Source organism: Heterodontus francisci, chromosome 4 (assembly GCF_036365525.1).
Source record: "Heterodontus francisci isolate sHetFra1 chromosome 4, sHetFra1.hap1, whole genome shotgun sequence".
Classification (NCBI taxonomy): domain Eukaryota; kingdom Metazoa; phylum Chordata; class Chondrichthyes; order Heterodontiformes; family Heterodontidae; genus Heterodontus; species Heterodontus francisci.
In genome coordinates, this window is record NC_090374.1 from 455,389 (window position 1) to 477,008 (window position 21,620).

Genomic DNA, 21,620 nt, shown 5'->3' on the forward strand with positions numbered 1-21,620 from the left:
CCCCTAAACCCGGAGAGAGAGAGAGAGAAAAACCCCTAAACCCGGAGAGAGAGAGAAAAACCCCTAAACCCGGAGAGAGAGAGAAAAACCCCTAAACCCGGAGAGAGAGAGAAAAACCCCTAAACCCGGAGAGAGAGAGAAAAACCCCTAAACCCGGAGAGAGAGAGAGAAAAACCCCTAAACCCAGAGAGAGAGAGAGAGAGAGAGAGAGAGAAAAACCCCTAAACCCGGAGAGAGAGAGAGAGAAAAACCCCTAAACCCGGAGAGAGAGAAAAACCCCTAAACCCGGAGAGAGAGAAAAACCCCTAAACCCGGAGAGAGAGAAAAACCCCTCAACCCGGAGAGAGAGAAAAACCCCTCAACCCGGAGAGAGAGAAAAACCCCTCAACCCGGAGAGAGAGAAAAACCCCTCAACCCGGAGAGAGAGAAAAACCCCTCAACCCGGAGAGAGAGAAAAACCCCTCAACCCGGAGAGAGAGAAAAACCCCTCAACCCGGAGAGAGAGAAAAACCCCTCAACCCGGAGAGAGAGAAAAACCCCTCAACCCGGAGAGAGAGAAAAACCCCTCAACCCGGAGAGAGAGAAAAACCCCTCAACCCGGAGAGAGAGAAAAACCCCTCAACCCGGAGAGAGAGAAAAACCCCTCAACCCGGAGAGAGAGAAAAACCCCTCAACCCGGAGAGAGAGAAAAACCCCTCAACCCGGAGAGAGAGAAAAACCCCTCAACCCGGAGAGAGAGAAAAACCCCTCAACCCGGAGAGAGAGAAAAACCCCTCAACCCGGAGAGAGAGAAAAACCCCTCAACCCGGAGAGAGAGAAAAACCCCTCAACCCGGAGAGAGAGAAAAACCCCTCAACCCGGAGAGAGAGAAAAACCCCTCCACCCGGAGAGAGAGAAGAACCCCTCCACCCGGAGAGAGAGAAGAACCCCTCCACCCGGAGAGAGAGAAAAACCCCTCCACCCGGAGAGAGAGAAAAACCCCTCCACCCGGAGAGAGAGAAAAACCCCTCCACCCGGAGAGAGAGAAAAACCCCTCCACCCGGAGAGAGAGAAAAACCCCTCCACCCGGAGAGAGAGAAAAACCCCTCCACCCGGAGAGAGAGAAAAACCCCTCCACCCGGAGAGAGAGAAAAACCCCTCCACCCGGAGAGAGAGAAAAACCCCTCCACCCGGAGAGAGAGAAAAACCCCTCAACCCGGAGAGAGAGAAAAACCCCTCAACCCGGAGAGAGAGAAAAACCCCTCAACCCGGAGAGAGAGAAAAACCCCTCAACCCGGAGAGAGAGAAAAACCCCTCAACCCGGAGAGAGAGAAAAACCCCTCAACCCGGAGAGAGAGAAAAACCCCTCAACCCGGAGAGAGAGAAAAACCCCTCAACCCGGAGAGAGAGAAAAACCCCTCAACCCGGAGAGAGAGAAAAACCCCTCAACCCGGAGAGAGAGAAAAACCCCTCAACCCGGAGAGAGAGAAAAACCCCTCAACCCGGAGAGAGAGAAAAACCCCTCAACCCGGAGAGAGAGAAAAACCCCTCAACCCGGAGAGAGAGAAAAACCCCTCAACCCGGAGAGAGAGAAAAACCCCTCAACCCGGAGAGAGAGAAAAACCCCTCAACCCGGAGAGAGAGAAAAACCCCTCAACCCGGAGAGAGAGAAAAACCCCTCAACCCGGAGAGAGAGAAAAACCCCTCAACCCGGAGAGAGAGAAAAACCCCTCAACCCGGAGAGAGAGAAAAACCCCTCAACCCGGAGAGAGAGAAAAACCCCTCAACCCGGAGAGAGAGAAAAACCCCTCAACCCGGAGAGAGAGAAAAACCCCTCAACCCGGAGAGAGAGAAAAACCCCTCAACCCGGAGAGAGAGAAAAACCCCTCAACCCGGAGAGAGAGAAAAACCCCTCAACCCGGAGAGAGAGAAAAACCCCTCAACCCGGAGAGAGAGAAAAACCCCTCAACCCGGAGAGAGAGAAAAACCCCTCAACCCGGAGAGAGAGAAAAACCCCTCAACCCGGAGAGAGAGAAAAACCCCTCAACCCGGCGAGAGAGAAAAACCCCTCAACCCGGCGAGAGAGAAAAACCCCTCAACCCGGCGAGAGAGAAAAACCCCTCAACCCGGCGAGAGAGAAAAACCCCTCAACCCGGCGAGAGAGAAAAACCCCTCAACCCGGCGAGAGAGAAAAACCCCTCAACCCGGCGAGAGAGAAAAACCCCTCAACCCGGCGAGAGAGAAAAACCCCTCAACCCGGCGAGAGAGAAAAACCCCTCAACCCGGCGAGAGAGAAAAACCCCTCAACCCGGCGAGAGAGAAAAACCCCTCAACCCGGCGAGAGAGAAAAACCCCTCAACCCGGCGAGAGAGAAAAACCCCTCAACCCGGCGAGAGAGAAAAACCCCTCAACCCGGCGAGAGAGAAAAACCCCTCAACCCGGCGAGAGAGAAAAACCCCTCAACCCGGCGAGAGAGAAAAACCCCTCAACCCGGCGAGAGAGAAAAACCCCTCAACCCGGCGAGAGAGAAAAACCCCTCAACCCGGCGAGAGAGAAAAACCCCTCAACCCGGAGAGAGAGAAAAACCCCTCAACCCGGAGAGAGAGAAAAACCCCTCAACCCGGAGAGAGAGAAAAACCCCTCAACCCGGAGAGGGAGTGAGAGAGAAAAATCCCTAAACCCGGAGAGAGTGAGAAAAACCCCTAAACCCGGAGAGAGAGAGAGAAAAACCCCTAAACCCGGAGAGAGAGAGAAAAACCCCTAAACCCCGAGAGAGAGAGAAAAACCCCTAAACCCGGAGAGAGAGAGAAAAACCCCTAAACCCGGAGAGAGAGAGAAAAACCCCGAAACCCGGAGAGAGAGAGAGAAAAACCCCTAAACCCGGAGAGAGAGAGAGAAAAACCCCTAAACCGGGAGAGAGAGAGAAAAACCCCTAAACCGGGAGAGAGAGAGAAAAGCCCCTAAACCGGGAGAGAGAGAAAAACCCCTAAACCCGGAGAGAGAGAGAAACACCGCTAATCCCGGGGCGAGAGCGTGCGAGGTAGAGAAACCCCTCACATTTTGGGGGGAGGGAGAGAGAAAGAGGGAGAACCTGCAAACCCGTGACGGGAGAGAGAAATGTTCCTCCAAACATGTGGAGATCTCGAACCCCCTAATCCCAAGTGGTGTGAACCGTTGCCCCCTCCCCCCACTCCCCCTGTTCTTCCCTCCCCCCACCACTTCTGTGGTATCTGGTGATAGTTTGTTCTTCACTTGCTGTTTTCCTGTTTGTTCTAGGATGCCATCTGTTATCTGTCCCAACAGTCCTGGCACGGCAATGATTGACTCACTGGAGAACGCGGGGCGACTGATCGACAAACACCTGCTTGACGACCGCTTGTACCCGGACCTGTCCGAGTTGCTCAATGTCCCCTATTACAGTAAGGAGTTTTTCGAGGTGCTTCCCTTGCCCTTGTCCCAGGGTCAGTCTTGAGCCCTTGCTACTGGACCTAGTGACACACCTGGATCCATAATTTGTAATTTAAAAAATTAATAATAAAAAAATCTGGTATTTAAAGCTATTCTCGGTAATAGTGCCATGAAACTATCATTGATTGTCGAAAAAACCCATCTGGTTCACTCATGTCCTTTGGGGAAGGAAATCTGCTGTCCTTCGCTGGTCTGGCCTACATGTGACTCCAGACCCATAGCAATGTTGACCCTTAACTGGTCTTTGAAATGGCCAAGCAAGCTGCTCAGTTTTTAAGGGCAATTAGGGATGGGGAACAAATGCTGGCCTTGCCAGTGGTGCCCACATCAAATGAAAGAATTAAAAAAAGCTTCTCAGGAAAGGTGAATTAACCGTGGCTAGCAAAAGAAGTTAAGGATTGCATTAGGTCAAAGGAGGTGGCTTATAAGGTCACCAGAAAAAGTGGTAAGCCCGAGGATTGGGAGCATTCAAAGAACAAATAACAGTACAGCACAGGAACAGGCCATTCGGCCCTCCAAGCCTGCGCCGATCTTGATGCCTGCCGAAACTAACACCTTCTGCACTAGTTTCGGACCTTAGCGAGCCGAGATGAGGGCATTCGGACCTTAGGGATCCGAGTTGAGGGCATTCGGACCTTAGTGAGCCGAGATGCGGGCATTCGGGCCTTAGCGAGCCGAGATGCGGGCATTCGGACCTTAGCGAGCCGAGATCAGGGCATTCGGACCTTAGCGAGCCGAGATGAGGGCGTTCGGACCTTAGCGAGCCGAGATGAGGGCGTTCGGACCTTAGCGAGCCGAGATGAGGGCGTTCGGACATTAGCGAGCCGAGATGAGGGCGTTCGGACCTTAGCGAGCCGAGATGAGGGCGTTCGGACCTTAGCGAGCCGAGATGCGGGCGTTCGGACCTTAGCGAGCCGAGATGAGGGCGTTCGGACCTTAGCGAGCCGAGATGAGGGCGTTCGGACCTTAGCGAGCCGAGATGAGGGCGTTCGGACCTTAGCGAGCCGAGATGAGGGCGTTCGGACCTTAGCGAGCCGAGATGAGGGCGTTCGGACCTTAGCGAGCCGAGATGAGGGCGTTCGGACCTTAGCGAGCCGAGATGAGGGCGTTCGGACCTTAGCGAGCCGAGATGCGGGCGTTCGGACCTTAGCGAACCGAGATGCGGGCGTTCGGACCTTAGCGAGCCGAGATGAGGGCATTCGGACCTTAGCGAGCCGAGCTGAGGGCATTTGGACCTTAGCGAGCCGAGATGAGGGCATTTGGACCTTAGCGAGCCGAGATCAGGGCATTCGGACCTTAGGGAGCCGAGATGAGGGCGTTCGGACCTTAGCGAGCCGAGATGCGGGCGTTCGGACCTTCGCGAGCCGAGATGAGGGCATTCGGACCTTAGGGAGCTGAGATGAGGGCTGTACTGGTGGCACGGCCAGGTTGAGAGATAAGCCAGCAGAATAGGAAGACAAATAGCAGATGGAATTTCATGCAGAGAAGCATCACAGAGTCATACAGCATAGAAACAGGCCCTTCGGCCCACCGAGTCTGTGCCGACCATAATGCCTATCTATACTAATCCCATCTGCCTGCATTAATTCCATATCCCTCGATGTCTTGCTCCTTCAAGTACCTGTCCAGATGCCTCTTAAATGTTGCCTCCACCACCACCTCTGGCAGCTCATTCCAGAAACCCACTGTGTGAAAAATTTACCCCTTTGATCCCCTTTAAACTTCCTCCCTCTCACCTTAAATCTATGCCCTCTAGTTTAAGTCACCCCCTACCATGGGAAACAGACTCTGGCTATCTACCCTATCTATGCCTCTCATAATTTTATATACCTCTATCATGTCCCCTCTCAGCCTCCTTCGCTCCAGAGAAAACAGACCCAGCCTATCCAATCTCTCTTTATAACTCAAGCTCTCCAAACCAGGCAACATCCTTGTGAATCTTTTCTGTTTAGTTTAGTTTAGAGATACAGCACTGAAACAGGCCCTTCGGCCCACCGAGTCTGTGCCGACCATCAACCACCCATTTATACTAATCCTACACTAATTCCATATTCCTACCACATCCCCACCTGTCCCTATATATTTCCCTACCACCTACCTATACTAGGGGCAATTTATAATGGCCAATTAACCTATCAACCTGCAAGTCTTTGGCATGTGGGAGGAAACCGGAGCACCCGGAGGAAACCCACGCAGACACAGGGAGAACTTGCAAACTCCGCACAGGCAGTACCCAGAATTGAACCCGGGTCCCTGGAGCTGTGAGGCTGCGGTGCTAACCACTGCGCCACTGTGCCGCCACGCACCCTCTCTAGCTTCATCACAACTTTCGTGTAGTGCGGCGACCAGAACTGCACACACTACTCCAAATGCGGCCTAACCAACGTAATGTGCCAATGTGCAACTGTAACATGATGTCCCAACTCTTGTACTCAGTGCCTCGCCGATGAAGGTAAGCATGCCATTGCCTTCTTCACCACCCTGTCTACCTGTGTTGCCACTTTCAGGGAACTATGTACTTGCAAGGTACATCTCACAGGTGAAGCCCTTCACCCCTTTAACTGACATTTCTAGCACTAATTAATAAATTAATTTAGAATAAATACTTATTAAAGCCTTACTAAATTAGCCTGGTGGTATCTGTGGCAAAAGTGTTGGCTTTTCCTTCACAACTGGCAATCAGACTGGTGTTCCAGAATTAAGCTTGTGGTAATTAATAGTTAAACTCCAACTGCCATCTGATTTCTTTACAGGCCAAATAGGTGAGTTGGTTGTTAAAGTGCCTGGCCTAACAACACCCTGCTGAAGGAGGGCTTGAATCGTGTCCCTGACACAAGGGTAACTCTCTCGAGGGATGGGAGATTGTTTGGCTAATGTGTGTGGGGACCCATTTATGGATTCCTTCCCGGTCATTTGTCTGCAATCATGGCAAACACTAAATGGTGTTAACGGATTAGTCCCATCACCCCAGCGTCACTGTGGCTCGGAGGATCGTAGGGTGACGGATTCTTCATCACAAAGACCGAATAAACATCTGAGAGAGAAACATAGAAACAGAAAAATAGGAGCAGGAGTAGGCCGTTTGGCCCTTGGAGCCTGCTCCGCCATTCAATACGATCATGGCTGATCATCCAAACTCAGTAACCCATTCGTGCTTTCTACCCGTATCCCTTGATCCCATTAGCCCTAAGAACTCAATCTAAATCTTTCTTGAATATATTTAATGATTTGGTCTCAACTGCTTTCCGTGGTCGAGAATTCCACAGGTTCACCACTCTCTGGGCGGAAACATCTCTCCTCATCTCAGTCCGAACTGCCTTACCCCTTATCCTTAGATTGTGACCCCTGGTCCTGGACTCCCCCACCATCGGGAACATCCTTCCTGCATCTTGTCTGTCCAGTCCTGTTAGAATTTTGTAGGTTTCTATGAGATCCCCTCTCATTCTCCTAAACTCTAGCGAATACAAGCCTAATTGACCCAATCTCACTTTATATGTCAGTCCTGCCATCCCAGGAGTCAGTCTGGTGAACCTTCGCTGCACTCCCTCCATCGGTAGAGAGAAAGCAGGGAATTATAGACCAGTCAGCCTCACGTCGGTAGTGGGGAAAATTCTACAGTCCATTATCAAAGATTTTATAGCAGAGCACTTGGAGAACAGTGGTAGAATCGGGCAGAGTCAGCATGGAATTATGAAAGGGAAATCATGCTTGACAAATCTACTAGCATTCTTCGAGGATGTAACTAGTAGGGGGAGCCAGTGGATGTGGTTTATTTGGACTTTCAGAAGACTTTCAACAAAGTCCCACATAAGAGGTTAGCATGTAAAATGAAAGCGCATGGGTTTGGGGGTAGTGCATTGCGATGGATAGAAAATTGGTTGACGGACAGGAGACAAAGAGGAGGGATAAATGGGTCTTTTTCTGAATGGCAGGCAGTGCCTAGTGGGATACTGCAGGGATCGGTGCTAGGACCCCAGCTATTCACAATATATATTAATGATTTAGCTCAGGGAACTAAATGTAATATCTCCAAATTTGCAGATGACGCAAAACTGGGTGGGAGGGTGAGTTGCGAGGAGGATGCAGAGAGGCTTCAGGGTGATTTGGACAAATTGAGTGAGTGGGCTAATGCATGGCAGATGCAGTATAATGTGGATAAATGTGAGGTTATCCACTTTGGTAGCAAAAACAGGAAGGCAGATTATTATCTGAACGGCTATAAACTGAGAGAGGGGAATATTAGAATTAGAACATTACAGCGCAGTACAGGCCCTTCGGCCCTCTATGTTGCGCCGACCTGTGAAACCATCTGACCTACACTATTCCATTTTCATCCATATGTCTATCCAATGACCACTTAAATGCCCTTAAAGTTGGCGAGTCTACTACTGTTGCAGGCAGGCGTTCCACGCCCCTACTACTCTCTGAGTAAAGAAACTACCTCGAACATCTGTCCTATATCTATCACCCCTCAACTTAAAGCTATGTCCCCTCATGTTTGCCATCACCATCCGAGGAAAAAGACTCACTATCCACCCTATCTAACCCTCTGATTATCTTATATGTCTCTATTAAGTCACCTCTCCTCCTCCTTCTCTCCAACGAAAACAACCTCAAGTCCCTCAGCCTTTCCTCGTAAGACCTTCCCTCCATACCAGGCAACATCCTAGTAAATCTCCTCTGCACCCTTTCCAAAGCTTCCACATCCTTCCTATAATGCGGTGACCAGAACTGCACGCAATACTCCAGGTGCGGCCTCACCAGAGTTTTGTACAGCTGCAGCATGACCTCGTGGCTCCGAAACTCGATCCCCCTACTAATAAAAGCTAACACACCATATGCCTTCTTAACAGCCCTATTAACCTGGGTAGCAACTTTCAGGGATTTATGTACCTGGACACCAAGATCTCTCTGTTCATCTACACTACCAAGAATCTTCCCATTAGCCCAGTACTCTGCATTCCTGTTACTCCTTCCAAAGTGAATCACCTCACACTTTTCCGCATTAAACTCCATTTGCCATCTCTCAGCCCAGCTCTGCAGCCTATCTATGTCCCTCTGTACCCTACAACACCCTTTGGCACTATCCACAACTCCACCGAACCCACCCTTCTACACCCTCTTCCAGGTCATTTATAAAAATGACAAACAGCAGTGGCCCCAAAACAGATCCTTGCGGTACACCACTAGTAACTAAACTCCAGGATGAACATTTGCCATCAACCACCACCCTCTGTCTTCTTTCAGCTAGCCAATTTCTGATCCAAAGCTCTAAATCACCTTCAACCCCATACTTCCGTATTTTCTGCAATAGCCTACCGTGGGGAACCTTATCAAACGCCTTACTGAAATCCATATACACCACATCCACTGCTTTACCCTCATCCACCAGTTTGGTTACCTTCTCGAAAACCTCAATAAGGTTTGTGAGGCACGACCTACCCTTCACAAAACCGTGCTGACTATCGCTAATGAACTTTTTCTTTTCAAGATGATTATAAATCCTATCTCTTATAACCTTTTCCAACATTTTACCCACAACCGAAGTAAGGCTCACGGGTCTATAATTACCAGGGCTGTCTCTACTCCCCTTCTTGAACAAGGGGACAACATTTGCTATCCTCCAGTCCTCCGACACTATTCCTGTCGACAATGACGACATAAAGATCAAGGACAAAGGCTCTGCAATATCCTCCCTGGCTTCCCAGAGAATCCTAGGATAAATCCCATCTGGCCCAGGGGACTTATCTATTTTCACACTTTCCAAAATTGCTAACACCTCCTCCTTGTGAACCTCAATCCCATCTAGCCTAGTAGTATGAATCTCAGTATTCTCCTCGACAACATTTTCTTTCTCTACTGTAAATACTGACGAAAAATATTCATTTAACACTTCCCCTATCTCCTCTGATTCCACACACAACTTCCCACTACTATCCTTGATTGGCCCTAATCTAACTCTAGTCATTCTTTTATTCCTGATATACCTATAGAAAGCCTTAGGGTTTTCCTTGATCCTATCCGCCAATGACTTCTCGTGTCCTCTCCTTGCTCTTCTTAGCCCTCCCTTTAGATCCTTCCTGGCTAGCTTGTAACTCTCAAGCGCCCTAACTGAGCCTTCACGTCTCATCCTAACATAAGCCTCCTTCTTCCTCTTGACAAGCGCTTCAACTTCTTTAGTAAACCACGGCTCCCTCGCTCGACAACTTCCTCCCTGCCTGACAGGTACATACCTATCAAGGACACGCAGTAGCTTCTTCTTGAATAAGCTCCACATTTCGATTGTGCCCATCCCCTGCAGTTTCCTTCCCCATCCTACGCATCCTAAATCTTGCTTAATCGCATCATAATTTCCTTTCCCCCAGCTATAATTCTTGCCCTGCGGTATATACCTGTCCCTGCCCATCGCTAAGGTAAACCTAACCGAATTGTGATCACTATCACCAAAGTGCTCACCAACTTCTAAATCTAACACCTGGCTGGGTTCATTTCCCAGTACCAAATCCAATGTGGCATCGCCCCTGGTTGGCCTGTCTACATACTGTGTCAGAAAACCCTCCTGCACACACTGGACAAAAACTGACCCATCTAAAGTACTCGAACTATAGTATTTCCAGTCAATATTTGGAAAGTTAAAGTCCCCCATAACAACTACCCTGTTACTCTTGCTCCTGTCGAGAATCATCTTCGCTATCCTTTCCTCTACATCTCTGGAACTATTCGGAGGTCTATAGAAGACTCCCAACAGGGTGACCTCTCCTCTCCTGTTTCTAACCTCGGCCCATACTACCTCAGTAGACGAGTCCTCAAGCGTCCTTTCTGCCGCTGTAATACTCTCCTTGATTAACAATGCCACACCCCCCCCTCTTTTACCATCTTCTCTGTTCTTACTGAAACATCTAAATCCTGGAACCTGCAACATCCATTCCTGCCCCTGCTCTACCCATGTCTCCGAAATGGCCACTACATCGAGGTCCCAGGTACCAACCCATGCTGCAAGCTCACCCACCTTATTCCGGATGCTCCTGGCGTTGAAGTAGACACACCTTAAACCAGGTTCTTGCTTGCCAGTGTCCTCTTGCGTCCTTGTAACCTTATCCCTGACCTCACTACTCTCAACATCCTGTACACTGGAACTACAATTTAGGTTCCCATCCCCCTGCTGAATTAGTTTAAACCCCCCCGAAGAGCACCAGCAAATCTCCCCCCCCAGGATATTGGTACCCCTCTGGTTCAGGTGAAGACCATCCTGTTTGTAGAGGTCCCACCTACCCCAGAAAGAGCCCCAATTATCCAGGAAACCAAAACCCTCCCTCCTACACCATCCCTGCAGCCACGTGTTCAACTCCTCTCTCTCCCTATTCCTCGCTTCGCTATCACGTGGCACGGGCAACAACCCAGAGATAACAACTCTGTTTGTTCTCGCTCTAAGCTTCCACCCTAGCTCCCTGAATTTCTGCCTTAAATTCCCATCTCTCTTCCTACCTTATGCAGCGAGACCTGAGTGTTCTCATACACCAGTCGCTGAAGGTAAGCATGCAGGTGCAACACGCGGTAGAAAAGGCAAATGGTATGTTGGTCTTCATAGCGAGAGGATTTGAGTACAGAAGGAGGGATGTACTGCCGCAATTATACAGGGCCTTGGTGAGGCCACGCATGGAATATTGTGTGCAGTTTTGGTCTCCTTATCTGAGGAAGGATGTTCTTGCTATCCAGGGAGTGCAGCGAAGGTTTATCAGACTGATTCCTGGGATGACGGGACTGACATATGAGGAGAGATTGAGTCGGTTAGGATTATATTCGCTGGAGTTCAGAAGAGTGAAGGGGGGAATCTCATAGAAACCTACAAAATTCTAACAGGACTTGACAGGGTAGATGCAGGAAGGATGTTCCTGATGGTGGGGGAGTCCAGAACCAGGGGTCATAGTCTAAGGATATGGGGTAAACCTTTCAGGACTGAGATGAGGAGAAATTTCTTCACCCAGAGTGTGGTGAACCTGTGGAATTTGCTACCACAGAAAGCAGTTGAGGCCAAAACATTGTATGTTTTCAAGAAGGAGTTAGATATAGCTCTTGGATCTAAAGGGATCAAAGGGTATGGGGTGAAAGCGGGAACAGGTTACTGAGTTGGATGATCAGCCATGATCATAATGCATGGTGGAGCAAGCTCGAAGGGCTCAATGGCCTACTCCTGCTCCTATTTTCTATGTTTCCTCAGATAAGGGGACCAAAACTGTGGACATTACTCTCATCAAGGCCTTGTATAATTGCAGCAAGACATCCTCGATCCTGTACTCGAATCCTCTCGCTATGAAGGCCAACATACCATTTGCCTTCTTAACTGCTTGCTGCACCTGCATGCTTCCTTTCAGTGACTGGTGCACAAGGATATCCAGGTCTCGCTGCACCTTCCTTTTTCCCAATCTATCGCCGTTCAGATAATCTGCCTTTCTGTTTTTGCCACCAAAGTGGATAACCTCACATTTATCCACATTATACTGCATCTGCCATGTATTTGCCCACACACTCAACGTGTCCAAATCACACTGGAGCTTCTCTGCATCCTCCTCACAGTTCGCCCTCCCACCCTGCTTTGTGTCGTCTGCAAACTTGGATTTATTACATTTAATTCCCTCATCTATATCATTAATATATATTGTGAAGAATTGGGGTCCTAGCACTGATCCCTGCAGTTCCCCACTAGTCACTGCCTGCCACTTGGAAAAAGACCCATTTATTCCTACTCTTTGTTTCCTTTCTGCCAACCAGTTCTCTATCCATGTCAGTACCTTACCCCCAATTCCATGTGCTTTAATTTTGCACACTAATCTCTTAGGTGGGACCTTATCGAAAGCCTTCTGAAAGTCCAAATACACCACATCTACTGGTTCTCCCTTATCTATTCTTCAGTTCCATCCTCAAAAAATTCCAGTAGATTTGTTAAGCATGATTTCCCTTTCGTAAATGAACGTTGACTTTGTCCGATTCTGTGATTGTTTTCCAAATCTCAATGTTACCCTGTTCCCTAACAGCTGAGGAAGTCAACCAGGAGCAGTTATTGTTATAATCAATTATAGCTCCGTATTGGTTTAGCACATCAGTTTCCAAAATCCCCATCTCATCTGGAGTGGTCATAAAAACAGGGGTCAGGCGGTTACAGGTCAGGTCTCCCATCCGCAGTTGAGAAGCCTCTCCTGTATAAGCTTAATTTGTCATATTTCCATCGAAGCTCGCTTATACGCAACTATACCCTGTAATAGCATAGTGGTTAGGGTGTGGGGTATGTATGATAGTAACGGCTGAGCCTGTGTCAATGAGTATAGTCTGTTGTTGGCCCCCTTTTAAAACAACAGAGAGCGCAGGTTGTTGGTGACCATCACGTCGGAACCCCACTACTGACTAGTCAGAGGGGGCCAACTCTCATTTTTGAGGGGAAAAGCCCTCTGGAGGCGGAGGTGGCGGAAAGGAAAATTTCTCCAGGGACGGTGCTGGAGGTTTTTTATGGCAGGCACTGTAAACTGGTTGCACGCAGTTGCCTCCCATCCCCCTCCCCCCACCGCCACGGTGTTCGTTGTTGTTATCAGGGTGACCAGTTTGTCTAACTTTTGCTCAACCCTGGATGGCATCGAATCGAGGGCCATAACTGCAGACACAATTGCTCTTTGTCTCTCCAATTTTCTCTCTAATTCGTAAATTTGAAGGCGGCACTGAGAGTGATTTGCTTCCGTTGAGGTCTGCTCGTCACTTCTCTGAGTGTCCCCCTTGTGTCTGTCACTTTAAACTCTCATTCTCCTTCTGTTTCAACTGGCTTTTAGCTTCCTGAGCATCAACCACTGCTGCACCAGCATTCAGGTTAGAGACGTACCACTGTTGCAACAGAGCTGATTGCCCAGCACCAAATCCCGAACCCCCTAGTTCAGTCACTCTATCTCTTTATCTAATAATCTCATCATCATCTCTGAGTGCCAAAGTGTTTTATTTATTTGTTTGTGGGATGTGGGTGTCACAGGCTATGCCAGCATTGATTGCCCATTACTAATTTCCTTTGAACTGAACGGCTAGGCCATTTCAGAGAGCGTTTGAGAGTCAACCACATGTAGCCTGGCCCAGGTAAGGACGGCAGATTTCCTTCCTTAAAGGACATTAGGGAACCAGATGGGTTTTTAAAAACAATCGACAATGATTTCACGGTCACCATTCGACTAATTCCAGATTTATTAACTGAATTCAAATTTCATCATCTGCCATGGTGGGATTGGAACCCATGACCCCAGAGCATTAACCTGGGCTCTGGATTACTAGTCCAGTGACATCACCACTGTGCCACTGCCTCCCCTACTGAGCATTGTAAGCTGGGAGGTTTTTTTGCGCCTCAAGTTTTAACTTCTGGCCCATCCTATCTTCAATGAACTCCATAACTTCCTTGTACGGCCTCTGGTTGCTTGCCGAAAGGCACCCAGCCATCAGTTCTTGTCTCTCATTTTCAGGAAGTATATCTAATTTCTGCTTGAAGACCCTTTTAACATTTTTAGACAGCATGACTTTATTTATTCTCTTTATGGCTTTATCTAATGATTTTATTTATTCTCGTTTAAGTGCCTTTGGACCACTGGTGGGTCCTTTAAGGTCTCCACGCTCCCCAAAAGGGTTTACCCTCCCAAAGTGCGTGTGGGTCTCGCAAACGTGAGATCCTTTCTCCTAAAAAGCGTTCACAACGCACCAAGTCCCATCTGGGACACGAGAATGTAAGATTTAATATGATAGGGATGTTTTATGCCTCCTTCTAAGGTGGGAACAGACTTGGCAGCACAAAGCTTGATGTGAATCAACTTTGTTGAGACAAAGGTAGAGGCAAGTTTATTAGGTTTTTGGTTAAACCGTAGTAACAAACTCAGACAGTGATTAACAGTGTAACACAGATGCTACCCATATTAGAGACTGGATGACACAGCGTACCTCTCTTTCTCTTGCAACTTTTGGTTGTTAAGTTTTTTGGCCAGTCTGTCTATCTCTCTCGTCTCTTGTTCGAAAAATCTGTGCCGTACAGTGTCAAAGACAAGACCACTTTTATCATAGAAACGAAATATAGAAAATAGGAGCAGGAGTAGGCCATTCGGTCCTTCGAACTTGCACTGCTAATCAGTGCGATCATGGCTGATAGTCCAAACTCAGTACCCTGTTCCTGTTTTCTCCCCATATCCCTTGATTCCTTTAGCCCTAAGAATTATATCTAACTCTTTCTTGAATGTACTTAATGATTTGGCCTCAACTGCTTTCTGGTAGGGAGTTCCACAGATTCACCACTCTCTGGGTGAAGAAATCTCTCCTCATCTCAGTCCTAAATGGTTTACCCCTTATCCTTAGATTGTAACCCCTCGTCCAGGACTCCCCCGCCATCGGGAACATCCTTCCTGCATCTGGTCTGTCCAGTCCTATTAGAATTTTGTAGGTTTCTAAGAGATCCCCTGTCATTCTTCTAAATTGTAGTGAATACAAGCCTAATTGACCCAATCTCTCTTCATACGTCAGTCCTGCCATCCCAGGAATCAGTCTGGTGAACCTTCGCTGCACTCCCTCCATAGCCAGAACATTCTTCCTCAGATAAGGAGACCAAAACTGCACACGATACTCCAGATGTGGTCTCACCCAGGCCTTGTATAATTGCAGCAAGCCATCCTTGCTCCTGTACTCGAATCCTCTCGCTGTGAAGGCCAACATACCATTTGCCTTCTTAACTGCCTGCTGCACCTCCATGTTTACTTTCAGCGACTGGTGCACACGGACACCCAGGTCTCGCTGCACCTCCCCCTTTCCCAATCTATCGCCGTTCAGATAATTTGTCTTTCTAATTTTGCCCCCAAAGTGGATAACCTCACATTTATCCACATTATACTGCATCTGCCATGTTTTTGCCCACTCACTCAACCTGTCCAAATCACACTGCAGCTTCTCTGCATCCTCCTCACAACTCACACTCCCACCCAGTTTTGTGTCATCTGCAAACTTGGATTTATTACATTTAATTTCCTCATCTATATCATTAATATATATTGTGAATAGCTGGGGTCCTAGCACTGATCCCTGCGGTGCCCCAGTAGTCACTGCCTTCCTACTCTTTGTTTCCTTTCTGCCAACCAATTCTCTATCCATGTCAGTACCTTACCCCCAATCCCATGCGCTTTAATTTTGCACGCTAATCTCTTATGTGGGACCTTATCGAAAGCCTTCTGAAAGTCCAAATACACCACATCTACTGGTTCTCCCTTATCTATTCTACTAGTTACATCCTCAAAAAACTCCAGTAGATTTGTCAAGCATGATTTCTCTTACGTAAATCCATGTTGACTTTGTCCGATCCTGTCATTGTTTTCCAAGTGCTCTGCTATTACATCTTTTATCATGGACTCTAGCATTTTCCCCACTATTGATGTCAGGCTAACCAGTCTATAATTCCCTGTTTCTCAGTGCCTCCTTTTTCAAATAGTGGGGTTACATTAGCTACCCTCCAGTCCATTGGAACTGTTCCACAGTCGATAGAATTTTGAAAAATGGCCACCAATGCAAGAGTCACTTCCTTAAGTACTCTGGGATGTACATGATCAGGCCCTGGGTATTTATCAGGCTTCAATCCCATCAATTTCCCTAACACCATTTTCCTATTAATACTGATTTCATACAGTTCCTCCTTCTCACTAGACCCTATGTTCCCCAACATTTCTGGGAAGTAATTTGTGTTCTCCTTTGTGAAGACTGAACTAAAGTATGTATTTAATTGGTCTGCCATTTCTTTGTCCCCCATTATAAATTCTCCTGTTTCTGACTGTAAGGGACCCACATTTGTCTTCACTAATCTTTTTCCCTTCACATATCTATCGAAGCTTTTACAGTCAGTTTTTATGTTCTCTGCAAGCTTACTCTCATACTCTATTTCCCCTTCTTAATCAATCCCTTTGTCCTCCTTTGCTGAATTCGAAATTGCTCCCAATCTTCAGGTTTGCTGCGTGTTCTGACGAATTTATAATTTCTCCTCCTTGGATCTAATACTATCCCTAATTTCTTTTGTAAGCCACAGTTGAGCCCCACCCTTCCTGTTTTATTTTTGTGCCAGACAGGAATGAATAATTGTTGTAATTCATCCATGCGCTCTTTGAATGCTCGCCATTGCCTATTCACTGTCAACCCTTTAAGTAACGTTCCCCAATGTATCGTAGCCAACGTGCGCCTCATCCCTTCATAGTTTCCTTTATTTAGATTCAGGACCCTAGTCTCTCACTCTCCATCTTAATGAAGAATTCTATCATGTTATGGTCCCAAGGGAACCCGCATAACAAGATTGTTCACTAATGCTTTCTCATTACCCAGTCGAGGATGGCCTGTTCTCTAGTTGGTTCCTCAACGTATTGGTCCAAAATACCATCACATATGCACTCCAGGAATTCCTCCTTTACAGTATATTTGCGAATTTGGTTTGCCCTGTCGATTTGTAGATTAATGTCACCCATAATTACAGTTGCAACCTTATTGCATGCGTCTCTAATTTCCTGTTTAAGCCATTCCCTTCATCACCACTGCTGTTTGAGGGTCCATATACAACTCCCACCAACGTTTTCTGCCCCTTAGTGTTTCTTCGCTCCACCCGTACAGATTCCACATCAGGATTCTCTGAGCTAATATCCTTCCTCACTATTGCATAGATTTTCTCTTTTACTAACAATGCTACTCCACCTCCTTTCCCTTTTTGCCTGTCCTTCCTAAATATTGAATACTCTTGGATGTTCAGTTCCCATCCATGGTCACCCTGCAGCCATGTCTCCGTAATCGCAACTATATTGTGTCCATTTACATCTATTTGTGCGGTTAATTCACCTACCTTATTGCAAATACTCCACGCATTGAGACACAATGCCTTTAGGCTTGTCTTTTTAACATTCTTATTCATCTTAGTATTATTTCTCACTATGGCCCTATTTATTTCTTGCCCTTGATTTCTATGCCTTCCACTTTTGCCTTTTTGTTTCCTGTCTTTTGTTTCTATCCTTGTTTCCTCCTCCTCAGTCTCCCCGCTCAGGTTCCCATCCCCCCGCCGTTCTAGTTTAAATCCTCCCCAACAGCACTAGCAAACGCTCCTGTGGAGGACATCGGTTCCGGTCCTGCCTGGGTGTAACCTGTCCCGCTTGTACAGGTAACTCACCTGCTGACTCCCTAAAGCCTGTCCACCATCTACAAGGCACAAGTCAGGAGTGTGATGGAATACTCTCCACTTGCCTGGATAGGTGCAGCTCCAACAACACTCAAGAAGCTCGACACCATCCAGAACAAAGCAGCCTGCTTGATTGGCACCCCATCCACAAACATTCACTCACTCCACCGCCGATGCACAGTGGCAGCAGTGTGTACCATCTACAAGATGCACTGCAGCAATGCACCAAGACTCCTTAGACAGCACCTTCCAAACCCGCGACCTCTACCAACTAGAAGGACAAGAGCAGCAGATGCATGGGAACACCACCACCTGCACGTTCCCCTCCAAGTCACACACCACCCTGACTTGGAACTATATGGCCGTTCCTTCACTGTTGCTGGGTCAAAATCCTGGAACTCCCTTCCTGACAGCACTGTGGGTGTACCTACCCTGCATGGACTGCAGCGGTTCAAAGAAGGCAGCTCACCACCACCTTCTCAAGGGCAATTAGGGACGGGCAATAAATGCTGGCATAGCCAGTGACGCCCACATCCCATGAATGAATCTTAAAAAAAGGTCCCACCTTCCCCAGAACTGGTCCCGATGTCCCAGGAATCTAAATCCCTCCCTCCTGCACCATTTCTGCAGCCACGCATTCATCTTGTCTAGTCTCCTGTTCCTATACTCACCAGCACGTGGCACAGGAGGTAATCCTGAGATTACGGCCTTTGAGGTCCTGCTTTTTAATTTAGCTCCTAACTACTTAAATTCATTTTGCAGGACCTCATCCCTTTTTCTGCCTATGTTGTTGGTACCGACATGTACCATGACCACTGGCTGTTCACCCTGCCCCTTCAGAATGTCCTGCAGCCGCTCCGAGACATCCTTGACCCTAGCACCAGAGAGGCAACATACCATCCTGGCCTTTGACAAGGTCCCTCATGGCAGACTGGTACAAAAGGTGAAGTCACACGGGATCAGAGGTGAGCTGGCAAGATGGATACAGAACTGGCTCGGTTATAGAAGACAGAGGGTATCAGTGGAAGGGTGCTTTTCTGAATGGAGGGATGTGACTAGTGGTGTTCCGCAGGGATCAGTGCTGGGACCTTTGCTGTTTGTAGTATATATAAATGATTTGGAGGAAAATGTAGCTGGTCTGATGAGTAAGTTTGCGGACGACACAAAGGTTGGAGGAGTTGTGGATAGTGATGAGGATTGTCAGAGGATACAGCAGGATATAGATCGGTTGGAGACTTGGGTGGAGAAATGGCCGATGGAGTTTAATCCGGACAAATGTGAGGTAATGCATTTTGGAAGGTCTAATACAAGTGGGACGTATACAGTAAATGGCAGAACCCTTAGGAGTATCGACAGGCCGAGAGATCTGGGCGTACAGGTCCACAGGTCACTGAAAGTGGCAACGCAGGTGGATAAGGTAGTCAAGAAGGCATACGGCATGCTTGCCTTCATCGATCGGGGCATAGAGTATAAAAATTGGCAAGTCGTGCTGCAGCTGTACAGAACTTTAGTTAGGCCACACTTAGAATATTGCGTGCAATTCTGGTCGCCACACTACCAGAAGGACGTGGAGACTTTGGAGAGGGTACAGAAGAGGTTTACCAGGATGTTGCCTGGTCTGGAGGGCATTAGCGATGAGGTGAGGTTGGATAAACCGGATTGTTTTCACTGGAACGACGGAGGTGGAGGGGCGACATGATAGAGGTTTACAAAGTTATGAGCGGCATGGACAGAGTGGATAGTCAGAATCTTTTTCCCAGGGTGGAACAGTCAGTTACTAGGGGGCATAGGTTTAAGGTGTGAGGGGCAAAGTTTAGAGGGGATGTGCGAGGCAAGTTCTTTACACAGAGGGTGGTGAGTGCCTGGAACTTGTTGCCGGGGGAGGTGGTGGAAGCAGGTACGATAGCGACGTTTAAGAGGCATCTTGACAATACTTGAATAGGATGGGAATAGAAGGATACGGTCCCCGGAAGTGCAGAAGGATTTAGTTTAGGCAGGCATCAAGATCGGCGCAGGCTTGGAGGGCCGAATGGCCTGTTCCTGTGCTGTACTGTTCTTTGTTCTTTCGTTTGTGGCCACAGAAATGCCTGTCTGATCCCCTTAAAATTGAATCTCCTATCACTATGGCTCTCCCAGTCTTTTTCCTGCTGTGCAGCAGAGCCATCTGTGGTGCCACGAACATCACTGTTGCTGCTTCCCCCGGGAGGCCATTCACCTCCCCAACAGTTTCCAAAGCAGTATATCTGTTTGAGAGTGGGATGGCCATCGGGGACTCCTGCACTACCTGCCTGCGCCTACTACTCCGCCTGACAGTCATCCATCCCTTTTCTGCCTGTGCAGCCATTACTTGCGGTGTGACCACCTTGCTAAACGTGCTATTCATGACGTCCTCAGCATCGCGGATGCACCACAGTGAATCCTAGCAGCTTTCCAATTAACCCTTCTTTCTCCCAATCAGTGATTAGTCTTGTGTTAAAGGATGCCTTTCTTAACCAACCATCATTTTGTGATGGTTGCTAACCTTTTGGATTTTCGCAAGTAGTACCCTTTTGAGTTTACTACTTATCTCAATGCTTTTACATTCCAAGGTTCCTATCTCATTATGAGACGAATCTACACAGAAGCTGTTTTTACTGTCTGTTCTTCAGGTTTCACCCTTTTATTGCAAGTAAGCATTTTAAAACTTGACAATCTCCCAGAATCCTTTTACTTTGACATCTTGTCTATACTGTGCCCTATTTCCTAAGTTTTCCCACTTTACCAAACTACAACGAAGGATTCTCATATAGCTAATTGTTAGTTTATGATAATTCGTTAAAGTTAGTTAGTTTATAATAACTGGATTTTAGCATAGAACATTACAGCGCAGTACAGGCCCTTCAGCCCTCGATGTTGCGCCGACCTGTGAAACCATCTGACCTACACTATTCCATTTTCATCCATATGTCTATCCAATGACCACTTAAATGCCCTTAAGGTTGGCGAGTCTACTACTGTTGCAGGCAGGGCGTTCCACGCCCCTACTACTCTCTGAGTAAAGAAACTACCTCTGACATCTGTCCTATATCTATCACCCCTCAACTTAAAGCTATGTCCCCTCGTGTTTGCCATCACCATCCGAGGAAAAAGGCTCTCAATATCCACCCTGTCCAACCCTCTGATTATCTTATATGTCTCTATTAAGTCACCTCTTCTCCTCCTTCTCTCTAACGAAAACAACCTCAAGTCCCTCAGCCTTTCCTCGTAAGACCTTCCCTCCATTCCAGGCAACACCCTAGTAAATCTCCTCTGCACCTTTTCCAAAGCTTCCACATCCTTCCTATAATGCGGTGACCAGAACTGCACGCAATACTCCAGGTGCGGCCGCACCAGAGTTCTGTACAGCTGCAGCATGACCTCGTGGCTCCTAAACTCGATCCCCCTACTAATAAAAGCTAACACACCATATGCCTTCTTAACAGCTCTATTAACCTGGGTGGCAACTTTCAGGGATTTATGTACCTGGACACCAAGATCTCTCTGCTCATCTACACTACCAAGAATCTTCCCATTAGCCCAGTATTCTGCAATCCTGTTACTCCTTCCGAAGTGAATCACCTCACACTTTTCCGCATTAAACTCCATTTGCCATCTCTCAGCCCAGCTCTGCAGCCTATCTATGTCCCTCTGTAACCTACAACATCCTTCGGCACTATCCACAACTCCACCGACCTTCGTGTCATCCGCAAATTTACTAACCCACCCTTCTACACCCTCATCCAGGTCATTTATAAAAATGACAAACAGCAGTGGCCCCAAAACAGATCCTTGCGGTACACCACTGGAAACTATACTCCAGGATGAACATTTACCATCAACCACCACCCTCTGTCTTCTTTCAGCTAGCCAATTTCTGATCCAAAGCACTAATTCACCTTCAATCCCATACTTCTGTATTTTCTGCAATAGCCTACCGTGGGGAACTTTATCAAAC

At 47.8% G+C, this 21,620-nt stretch overlaps 1 protein-coding gene across 2 annotated transcripts in view; it reads left to right on the top strand.

Annotated features, from left to right (window-relative positions):
• The window catches only part of nup155 (nucleoporin 155), a 560,589-nt gene that overhangs the window by 46,914 nt on the left and 492,055 nt on the right, over nucleotides 1-21,620 (top strand). For both annotated transcript variants that reach the window (XM_068029070.1, XM_068029071.1), the window contains exon 2: nucleotides 3,256-3,398. In XM_068029070.1, the coding sequence (XP_067885171.1) occupies nucleotides 3,257-3,398 (142 nt within the window). In that variant the 5' untranslated portion in view covers nucleotide 3,256. The remainder of the gene's footprint in view (nucleotides 1-3,255; nucleotides 3,399-21,620) is intronic.